The sequence below is a fragment of the Coffea arabica genome, chromosome 7e, assembly GCF_036785885.1.
Source record: "Coffea arabica cultivar ET-39 chromosome 7e, Coffea Arabica ET-39 HiFi, whole genome shotgun sequence".
Taxonomy (NCBI): Eukaryota; Viridiplantae; Streptophyta; class Magnoliopsida; order Gentianales; family Rubiaceae; genus Coffea; species Coffea arabica.
The window spans coordinates 13411294-13423230 of record NC_092323.1 but is presented as its reverse complement, the minus strand read 5'-3'; the positions used below and the strand labels follow the sequence as shown (position 1 = coordinate 13423230).

At 35.1% G+C, this 11937-nt stretch overlaps 1 protein-coding gene across 1 annotated transcript; it reads right to left on the bottom strand.

Moving 5' to 3' along the window:
- Positions 1 to 2323: 2323 nt before the first annotated feature.
- LOC113702164 (asparagine synthetase [glutamine-hydrolyzing] 2-like) lies at positions 2324 to 10947 on the bottom strand. Its single transcript, XM_027223197.2, has 14 exons — positions 10719 to 10947; positions 9307 to 9445; positions 8222 to 8317; positions 7838 to 7979; positions 6710 to 6805; positions 6046 to 6140; positions 5280 to 5441; positions 5108 to 5188; positions 4794 to 5015; positions 4539 to 4673; positions 3659 to 3739; positions 3472 to 3558; positions 3277 to 3384; positions 2324 to 2869 (listed from the first exon to the last, which is right to left on the bottom strand). The coding sequence occupies exons 1-14, from the start codon at positions 10796 to 10798 to the stop codon at positions 2648 to 2650; spliced, it is 1746 nt and encodes a 581-aa protein (XP_027078998.1). The 5' UTR covers positions 10799 to 10947; the 3' UTR covers positions 2324 to 2647.
- Positions 10948 to 11937: the final 990 nt, after the last annotated feature.

Sequence of the window (11937 nt, the reverse complement as noted above, 5' to 3'; positions counted from 1 at the left end):
AATGTTGGCGTAGCATTAGCAATCAAAGATCCAATAACACCCGTGTGCGCTCAAAAATCCGATAAAGCGAAACCGGTTGCCTGCGAACACAACGATAAAAGACACAAGGGTTGGGACTTCAATGCCTAAGCTAGCAGTCGAAACAATGAGAGGTTCGGGAGTTATGAGAGTGAGATTAGTCAATTACCTCATAAGGTGGTAGGACAGCACTATTTATAGTCCAAAGCATAGTTATTAAACCCGATCCGACGAGGAATCCGGGGAAAGAGGTGGATCAATAGATTACTGGTTCAACCAGTAGGTGAGTAGTCCAACCGATGGATCACTAAATACATTTAAATATTATGTTTCATAATTTTTTATATGATTAGAATTATAATAAATTATGCCATAGTAAATGCTTAATGAGTCTAATTTATTATAGAATCATTAATTCTTATAAGAATTAACAAAATCTAAATTTAATTAGTAATCCATCAAATTTCAAGTACAAAATTTTATCTAAGTGTAATTATCTAGTTTGTTTATGAATTTTAAGTACAAAAGGTTACTAGGAATTGTGTTTGCCTTTAAAATGAATTGTGTGATATATTATTTTTTAAATCCATTTCATAATTTATAGAGTTTAGAGAATAATAAAATTTAATAAAAGATTTCAAATAAATTTTGTTTTTGAGAAATAAAATAAGAATAAAAGTCTAATATATAATATAAAAAAGACAAAACAACCAACAAATGGATTGTTGGTCCAATGCTAATTGCATTTACTTATACAAATAAGAATTAAGGTTACATGAATTAGAGGTTTTGGATTCAACTTCTATGTCCTCTCCTTCCTTCTTAAATTTCATCTCACTCCTTTAGAAAAATAAAATTTAAAACAAATTAAGCACTAGTAATTAGGGGAAATAAACAAAAAGAAAATGAAGAAGAAAAGGATAGGGCTAAATGCACTAAACCCCCTCAAATATATATACCTTGAATTTCATTATAACCCGCTTACTTCTACCTCAAGTTGACTTCAGTGCATATCTCTCTCACAAAACTATCAACCATCCAGAAAAATATAAAAAGAACACAATATAATTTTTGTTTTAAATAATTATGGGTTTTGTTATATGCTTCAGAGTATGAAGAGGCGGTCTCGCCGTTGCAAACAAGAGGCACAACGAATTTGTTGCTGCTGGTGCTGGGTGGGCTGCATGGAGCAGCTTGACTTGCAATTTGAGTTTTAATGTCGAAGCTCCGCTTTTATACCAATTTAGACACTTGGTGCTGGAAGATTATCGTACATAGCCTAAGATAAAGCCACTTTCGGTTGTATCGCCTTGTATATAAAGTCCAACGAACTCGTTCGGTAATGGAAGTAAAGCTTTTTGTCTATTTTGTTTTGTTCTTATGAGCTGAAAATGATCATAAATCTTTTTATGTAACTAAGGGCAGCTGCAATGGGGGTGTAATGGGGAGCCATTACACCGCTCCATGAGCCGTGTCATGGAGATTACACGCATCACATGTATGATGCGTGTAATCCATTGAATGTGGGCGCTATGGCAACGATAAAATTCCAGCACAAAGCATATTTGGGATCAGACTTCGATCAACTTCGATCAGACTTGGTCGAGCATATTTGGGAACGATTCGAAGGCAATGACAATGAAAACTAGTATTCATTTTGTTATTATTTGTATTTTATTTGATTTAACTTATGTAATATTATGTTATGGAGTTCAACTAATTACATTCCGAATTATTAATTAAGTATGGATTATTATGATATCTTCGCATTTGAAGTATCAAATATTTGTTTAATTTCCTACATAATTATTTTTAAAAAAATAACAATATATTATTTTTGAAACATAGAAAAAGATATATTATTCAAACTTAAAAATTAATAATATCATTTTTAGAAAATAAAAAAATTCAAAATGTACAAAATTTAACGAAAGTTAGTACTTTATTTTTTAAAAATAATAAAATTAGTTTTAAAAATTACTTTATTTATTTATGGGATATGAGTTATGCATTATTAAAATAAATATTTGATTAATTGTGGACCCATGCTATTACACCTTGTGGAGTGTAATCCATTGTGAGTGAAAGTGTAATAAAAGAGGAGAAAGTGAAATGCTGACGTGGCATGTGGATTACACTCCACAAAGTGTAATAGCATTGTGGATGCTCTAAAGGGAGAAGCTAATAAATTCAAATTTGGACAAGTCGTTGGTACTGAAAGTACAAATTCCTGATCAATGCCTTGAATCCTTTTTTGCCCCCTCTTTTTTACCACGAAGAAAGACTTCTAGTTGAGGCTCAGAGCAAATCAAATAAGTTATCTTATTCGGGAACAGCCACTTTTTTCCAGAACCATCTACAAAGAAACAAAAGAATTAAAACACTAGCTATTACAAGGGAACTTGAGTTCTTTTATCAGTACTAACCGGAGGCCATGGGACAAGCAATCAACATCCATAAAGATACAAAAAAACACTAGAAACTGTGTTCTGTGAAATGCTACAAATCTTTCAGCTTCCTTTCCGGTTATGTCAGCACCACCCGTTTGTAGTTGACAGCTGAACCATAATTGGGAAAAACTAGTTACTGCATGAGAATGGCCCTCCAACCTATACAAACTATCCTGAAATTAAACAGCCACCGCAGTCTTCTCCGCTTGTAGCTTCTGCAGCGAGGTCTCTGATGCCGTCATTTTACTCTCCTTTGCATCTTCATAAGCGGCAAGGTGAACACCGAGAGCCGCTCTGCCTGATGGATCAAGATTCTTTGACCATGCAGCATCCCACTCTACAGCCTTTGCAGTACTACATGCCACACTTGGACCTCCAGGAACGGTTGACCTTGCAGCATTCTGATCAAAGAAAGAAAAATCAGAATGAGAAGCAGAAATTGAAAAGGGGTGGCGAAACCCACAAACATCCACGAAAAATTGACATATTGTACAAGTGTTAAAGTCACTAGTACGAATCTTCAATGCATGCAGGGTTAATATGAAAGAAAAGAGACACAAGAACATGCAATATTCCCAAATCTAGATCATGTCATGTCTAGTTCTATAAACCAATAAAACAAGCATGTAGAGTGACGAGCCTATTTTATATTAAAAAAAAAAAAAGTTTTCAGTTTAACGAGCTCAGGCTGATGATCATAACTTCATCTTATATCTGTTTATTTCTTACCCTCCCTTATTAACAAGATTTCCTTTATCTCAAATTTTTCTTATTTATTGGCTCTAGATGGAATAGTAAGCAAACCCACCTTAGGAAAGAACTTCTCGAAGATAGCCCTGTAGTAGTATCCCTCTTTCGTTGTCGGTGTATTCTCAGGGTAAATGAAACTTGCATTGGCTAACATTGTATCTGTGACCTGACAATAATGTATGAAAACCATTCAACTATATGATTCAGAAGCCACACAAATCGGGTGGGCTGGGGGAACAAGAGATAGCCCAACCTGCTGGTTTGCATGATCCCTCAAGCTGTCAATCCAACCGTATCCAACTCCATCACTGAATTGTTCCTTCTGCCTATACAGAATGTGCTAAACCAAAAAAAGAAGGTTTCAGTGCCCAAAAAAAGAATGCTGTGTGTGCTAATTCATAGTTTAAAAACCTTTGTTTCAGGTTCAGGTTACAACTAACCTTTGGCAAATATGGATTCTGGTCATCATCAAAGGCATAGCGTAGAACCCACTTCTCTATTCTTCCAAGATCAGGTCTTACCTGCAATTGGTCAATAAGAGGTACTCAGCAAAAATAAACGGAAAATGGACATTCAAGATGCTTCATTGTATAAGCAGATGACTGTTGGTTTTTTATTTTTTTATTTTTTTTATTTTTTGGGCAGAGGGGAGGAGGAGGAGGAGGAGGAGGGGGGGGGAGATGAGGTATTTAGGTGTGTATAACGGTATACATAGCTTATGTGGAGTTTCAACTGTGACCCAGAAAAAGTTAGACACACTCAAAGTTACAGTAAGTCAAAACTTACAATCTAGTGTTAAATGCTGTGAAGAAAAAGGAACATGGTCACGCAATTTTATGTCCCCAAATAGAGAGATCTACCCAGATGGATCACTGGCAGATTGATCCAAGCAATTAAAAGCCATGACAAACATTTAAAACACATCTTTACAGTAAAAGAAGGAACGAGAAAAAGGATCGGGAAAAGTTGATGTTGAAATGACTATCAAACAAAAATGGTAGTGTTGCTATATATTTTGCTGGATCTTCAATGAAATTAAAATTGGTAAACCCCTTGCATCAAACTACCTCAAATGAAGAATTTGTAGAAAGCAGAGTGTATGCAAGCAAGTAGAGAGGCTATTATCAGAAATTGAAACCCGGACCTTTCAGGTCAAGATGAGGCAGCCTTACTCTCGGAAATAAGTCGCTGTTTTCTGTATGTTTTCTACGCCTTTACATGTAATAACAGCACTGGTAAAAAGTATATTATCTGAAGTTTCTGAGGTTTCAGCCTTAGCCCTGACATGACCTAGACCACAGAAATATTTAAAGCACTAACCATTTTCCATTCAGGATCAATACCCATTGCAACATTGATGAACTCCTTATCTAAGAAGGGTACACGAGCCTCAACACCCCATGCTGAAGTTGATTTATTGGCTCTCAAGCAGTCGTAGAGATGTAGAGCTTTGATCTGATTTCACAAGAAACAGCTATCAAGAACTATCATAAGGTTTTAAACAAAAAAAAAAACATGGCATGGGAAATGCCTCTTCCTAATTTTTTTTGGGGATAAGCTAATGTCTTGTCATACCTTTCGGCATGTTTCCTGGTGGAATTCCTCCTTATTGGGTGCCTTATGAAAATACAAATAACCACCAAATATCTCATCAGAGCCTTCCCCAGATAGGACCATTTTAACTCCCAAAGATTTTATTTTACGTGACATAAGAAACATTGGGGTACTTGCTCGGATGGTTGTCACATCATATGTTTCTACGTGATAAATGACCTCCTCAAGTGCATCTATCCCTTCCTGATATAGCAATCATAACCATGAAATAGGGGGGTAATGTGAGTCCGATAACATTATCATGGTGTGCACAGTAGGGGTAGAGGGGAAAACACCTGCACTGTGAAGTGGAACTCATGGTGACGAGTGCCAAGATATTGAGCTACTTCCCTGGCAGCTTTCAGATCTGGAGAACCCTAAATAAGATGAAAAAAAATCAAATAATAAACAAAAGGAGGACACACGATCAAATTGCAAAATTATTGCAGCGTTCAAGTGCAGTACTACCTTCAAGCCAATGCAAAAAGTATGTAACTGAGACCCCCATTGGCAGGCAGCCTCTGATTCCGACAAATATCGACATGCCACTGCAGCAACAAGTGATGAATCAAGGCCACCAGATAAAAGAACACCAAATGGCACATCTGTCATGAGTCTCTTAACCACAGCCTGCATATTTAAGAAACAGATGGCATAGGCAATAAGAAATGAATATTCCATAAATATGACAAAGCAAGTGCAAAATCTATTAAATTACATGTTATTCCACTACATATCAAAGGATGTAGAAAGCTGAAGTAGCATGAGAACCATGTTTGAATTCATCAAAGAATGTTCAAGTCAAATAGCACATGTTAACTTATTTCTTATAAAATTGATCAGAAACTGTAATTACGAGATCAGGAGAGAACACCAATATGAATATATCAGGGAGGAGTATCCAAGTATGAAGACAGAAAAAAGAGACAATACCCGAAAGGAACAAGAAAAAATTGGAAAGTGACTGCAGAATAATACAAGTGCATTAACCAAAGAACAGAAACAAGAATATGCAGACATGGAGAACAATGGCCTTATATTACCCAAAGAAATAACATTACACATTAATTCCTTCTAACTTGTGGAATGGAATGTGCTCAAGTCGAGAGAGAGAGAGAGAGAGAGAGAGAGAGAGAGAGAGAGAGAGAGAGAGAGAGGGAGAAGAGGAGGTCACAAGCTGATGAACAATATTCATGGCTCCTATGGTAAAATCTTATCCATAATGGAAGCCCACCTTCTCAAAGGCCTTTCGCAGGACTAGGGAATCATAGGGAGTGGTAGGAATCTGTTCTGAATACCATACTGGATTATACCATCTTTGGAGCCCACCTGTGGACGTAGTTAATGAGACTAAGGAAACAAGTTTCAACCGTACTTTGCTTAAACAGTGGATATTTGAAAATATAGTCACAAAAATCATTCTAATAGCAATAATCCAGAATTCTATGCAAAAATCTAATATGCTATTTGGAATCATGATTACATAACTACTAAAAAAAGGTTCAAAATCATGCCATTCAGAAAACATTACAACACATTATAAGTTTTATCTGTTAATTAAAACAGAGGAAAGATAAATGGAAAAATGGCTTATTTTCGTATTCTTGCCTGCGAGAAATCATGAGCTAATAAAAGGACATAATCCTCCCGGTCAATTATCATTGTTTTACATGATCTCAAAACAATGATGCGGAACTAATAAGTTTATTCACTACAAAAACCAGCAAATCAACATTTTTCTATCTCAATGTATCATCACTTCTCATATAAAGCTTGCAAAATTTTCTTGCAATGAAACCTCATCAAGTAAAATTTGCAAAGTCAAAATAGACAGTAAAATAAATTCTTTATTTGTAAAAGCATAATTGCCTGCAAGCAATAGATTTCAATGAGCATACCTCTCTTGCTTGAATATACATGGCCAGGTGGGAAAGACATAAATCGCTCACAATCATCACTCAAGGCTTTCATTTCAGATGCAAACCATACTGATCCTGTAGAGAAGATAACACTGTCCACTGTTTAGCATAAACACAATAATCCACAAGGATTTATCAAAACCAATTGAAAACCTTTTCATTAATACAGCAAATAGAAAAAACCCTTCATTTTTTCTTTTCCTTCTTCGTTATCTTTTTGTAAGGGCAAAGTCAGAATAAAAATGAATACTAAAAAAACAAAAGCACAAATGAGTCAATAAAGAAAGAAGAAGATAAATGGTTGAAATCATCAATGATTTCATGTTGAAAACGAAAAACAAGAAAAGACTATTTCTTGGTGTACTTATGTGCAAAAAATACTGAGCCAAATAAACGAGTCAGCTGGAATTATTTAAGTTACAAACCATATGATTGGGTCAGCTCAATAATAGTTAAAGAAGCCAAGGCAAATTTCCCATGAGCATACCAGTTTAGTTTTAGCTGTAAATTTATGTCCTAACATTTAATGATTACCAGCTACCTACATAACCTGTAGCAACCAGCTACAACTATGTAATCTTAAAAAAGTACCATTGTACAACGTGTGTAGAGTCGAGATTAAAAGCATTATATCCTTATCCATGTGAGAGAAGGGTCTGACATATACAGGAAAGCACAAGCATGAATGCTCCAAATAAACAATTCGTCTGAGCTTCCCGATGAAAACATATAGGTTTTCAGAAGATCACGGATGAAAACATCTGAAGCAAAACTCTAATAACCTATCCCAAAATTTTTCACAAACTATGGAGGAAGACTGCCTAAGCTCTACAACAGGAAAAGAAGATGCACAGCTAATTGAGACACGTTCTCCAATTTATGATAACAATATCTGCAATTCAACAATCTAAACTTATCAACCAGACAACAATTGTTGGCTATGAATACCATTTTCTCAAATCCATTCTTCACCGCAGCCTATTGTAAAAAGAGAACTAGAATTTACCAAGTTGTGCAGAAAAAAACGAAGACAACCAAGCTAGATTTATGTTACCAAGGATTGATAAAGCTAGTACTAAATGCATTAATCATAAAAATGTGGCATACCATCAAGGCCCCAACCCATGTATAGGGGTGTAATACCAATAGCATCCCGAGCAGCAATGAAACTTTTGTCACGCGTGTCAAGAAGCACAAAGGAGAACATTCCATCCAGCATGTCAACAAAATCTTCTCCATATTCTTCGTACTACCAAGAACAATGTGGAAGTTCATAATAAAAGGAGAGGAGAAAAATAATGCTACAACAAGAACTTTAAAGATGGACAGAAATGTAGACATGTCATTTTCAGCTAATTCGTAGTGTATATTATTATAATGAGAAAATAGAATAGAGGAGATATACGGGTAGCAGGCAGAAAACAGCTTTCAACCATTGTTAGATCGGAAGAGTGGTGGACCTATAACTGCAGAGGGAATATAAGTACTTACAAGATGTGCAATAACTTCACAGTCACTTCCAGTTCTGAACTGATGAGACTTCAGCTTTTCCCTTAATGCTTTGTGGTTATATATCTCCCCATTAACCTAACAGAGAGAAGTATAGATCAAGGTTCATGGTGAGCAAGTGAAAAGCTATATAAGAATGATTTTCATTATGGCATTTGAGATAGTACCCAAATAGGTATTAAATCAAATTTAAAAACAACAAAAAAAACACATTCATACGGCTGCGGCTCCATCTCTTCATCTCCAGCCCATCCTCCTCCAATACTTATATACAGTCTTCCTACCTTTAAATCTTTGTATATGACAGGCAACCATAGTGATTTCCGATGCTCATTAGAAAGCCTTATGACTATGAGTAACATGAAACAAAATGAGTGCCAATGCCAAAGGGAAAAAAAATGACAAAAAAATGCATAGATGCTTGATACACACAATATTTGTCTTGCTACCGATATCCAACTGATCCCTTTAGATACAATCTTTTTGTTTGAGTCAAAATCTAGACACTTTGTACCCCTACATAAAATATTGATCAACTAATCTAAGAAACAGGTAAGGAACTTGTATAAAAATTATAGTAACATACAATAAACAAGGATGATGAATTAATCTACCTCCTAAAAGATACACACAATGAGTTTCTAAGACTACAAAAAACTATTCAGCCAACGAATACTAAAGTCACTTCAAAATTCATTTAGTAGTCAGCTAGATTAAGTTTTACCTAGTTACCCAGCCATACCAAATTCCAAGATAAAGATTGATATGTATCTCTTTTTGTCTGTAAGCAAATTTCCACTGATTGTTTTCAAACTAACAAGCACTTCAAAATTCTATAACATTACTTGCAAGAATAAACATTGACTACAAAAATATTTGCACATATGACCATCCAAAAATTTGAAGCACTGTAATCATTTGTGAGAAACTTTCCACTTGTGGTTTTAAAACTATCAAACACTCCAAAATTCTCTAAGATTCCTTAAACATTGATTACAAAAATATTTCATCATATGACCATCCAAAAATTTGCAGCACTGTAATCATTTGTAAGGAACTGCTCTTACCGTGACAATAATTGTCTTGTCTTCGTTATACAGAGGCTGATCTCCAGAAGTGGGATCTATTATAGCTAACCGTTGATGAGCAAGATAACAATCCTGATGACAGTGCAAGCCACTCCAGTCAGGACCTCTATGACGCAGCCTATACTTTCAACATATTACATCAAAGATAAGTTAGGAAACTTATGTCATTGGTAGACTAGACTAAGTTGTCTGCTTATCATGATATTCAAATTCAAGAAAATACAAACAGACTCCAGTCATTTACTTTCATACAACATGTGAGAAGTAGATGCAAAACGGAGTAATCCGTTTATATTTTGATTGTCCATTTCACTTATAATTTGTGTTTTGCAAGACTCTTGGGATTTCAGGGACCAAATATTAATTCCCATTGACAATGTCTGATGAATTTAAAGTTCACTCCAAAATTAAAAGACAACTGGAAAGGCCATATTGCCCAAAAGTGAGTACTACCATGCTTTCATGCGCTGGAGTTAGACATTCAACTTAATGACCCATTGACAAAATATAACAATGTAGTGCAAACTGCTGTAAACAGTTTCGAGAATGATGCTTTTGGCTGTTCAGTCTGGCAAAACGTTAAAAACATTTCAAATAGATAATTGCATCGACCAAAAAGATTTTACAAGTTCAAAGTGAGCTATTTCTCCCATAGCCACTACTGCTACCAAGCCTGTACTCAATTTTTAGTTTCCTCTCCTAATTCCTCCCTTGACTTTGCCAGACTTCAAATTTTCATACTATTACCACCTCACAACCACCCATTATGCTCACCAAAAAATGTCATAAGTAGGGGATAAGTGAGATCATCAAACACACTTATTAATTCCCATATTCTGATGCTGTAACTATTACGACACTAGAAACTTACGATGAAATCATCAAATGAATAGAATACGTAAATATGATTCTTAAATATTGAAACTGCCTATAGCTAAAAATTTTAACCCCTTTTTCTTGCAAGAAAATTCTACCTAGAAACTTGGTGGCCAAAAAAATTTTATATGTAGCCTCAAAAAGAAATCCAGCTGATTAAGCTAGCTTCAAACGCAATCACCGGAACTGATAAACAGGGATAGTCCCCTCTGAAAAATCAAATGCATATTCAATTATATTTTCTAGGAGGCCAGAGAGTAAATTAAATCAAAATCATTTCTCATTTTTCCTCATTCCGCATTACATTATTTGATAATCAATTCTACATATTAATGAGCTCAACAGAACAATCCAATAATCATTACACCTTAAAGATTAAAGTTCTAACAATTGAAAAATACACGTAAATACAATCACATTCAAGTTTCGCAGCTAAATTAATGCATTTTAAACAGAACAAATAGATAAACAACCAAATTAAATTACAAAAATTAAAGCTTTTATACGAAAATCACCTTCTGGAGAGCTCGATAATTCTGGAACGCTTCGCTTGAGAATTATCGATGCATCCAAAAACAGCGAGGATTCCACACATGGCTGCGTCTCCTTCTTTCTCCCTTTATCTCTGTATCTGCGAGTATTCCAATTTGAATGTATGAGCGCGTGGAATGGATGCTCCTGTTGTGTGAGACGTCCCTGTGGAAATGGAGGCTCTGAAACAGAGACGAAAGACAGCTGTTGGGAAATAAGGCTGCTGAATCCGGGGGCATATTTATAGTTCCTGGTGAGCAGATCAGAGCCGTCGATTGTTACTAGTTTTATAAAAGATTCTCTCGTTTTAACTTTTAACTGATATTTAACTAGGGTTTGAGCGTTGATTTAGAAACGTGTCAGTGGGCCCCAATGGTCAGGTGATCGTGCATCTTCTCTAAATGGAAATGATTCGGTGCATGAGTTGCATCACGTGGCCGTCTGCGATCTCTGTCCATCCTCCGTCATTTTGGGGAAGGGATGGATTGGGTTACGGGTAGCAGGAAAGTAGCGTACTCAAGAAAGGTCCTAAATTCGAAATTTTTTATATATATTTAAGAAAAAGTCTCATTTTAATTCCTTTACTGAATCAAAATGGCGAGAGTGTAAATAACTAAAAATAAATTTTTGAATAAAAAATAGACATTTTTAGAATCCATTAAATATATATATATAGCATTAATACATGAGATACAAATGAGATTTTAAGCTAACAAAATTTAATTATTTTTCAGCAACACTAATTTGACCATATTATTCACACTTTCGTTAAATTTTAACAATTAAGTTCGTTTATATCCTATCATAAGTCAAGGACTGAGATTGGTGTATGACAATGGATTAGAATCCATACCGATGGTGCATTCTTTGTTGAAATGGGGATCGTGTTCAAACTTAAAAAATTTAGGGTTGTATTTTTTATTAGAAATGACAATTTTGTTTGGATTGTAAGTTATTTGGGATATTTCTACTGTAGCACTTTTTGTGTTGTAATGTATGTAAGATAAAAAGATAATTGAGAAGATAAAAAGGTGTATTGGAAATTATAATGATGATATAAACAAATAAAATTGAGGAAATAATGCTCAATCCAAACAAACAGGGTTGGGGTGGGGGACCCCTTTTTTGTCCCTCCTCTCCCCACCTCTGCGCGTTGCCATTCCTAATTAAGAATAAATACAATTTTTTATGATGTAAGGAAAC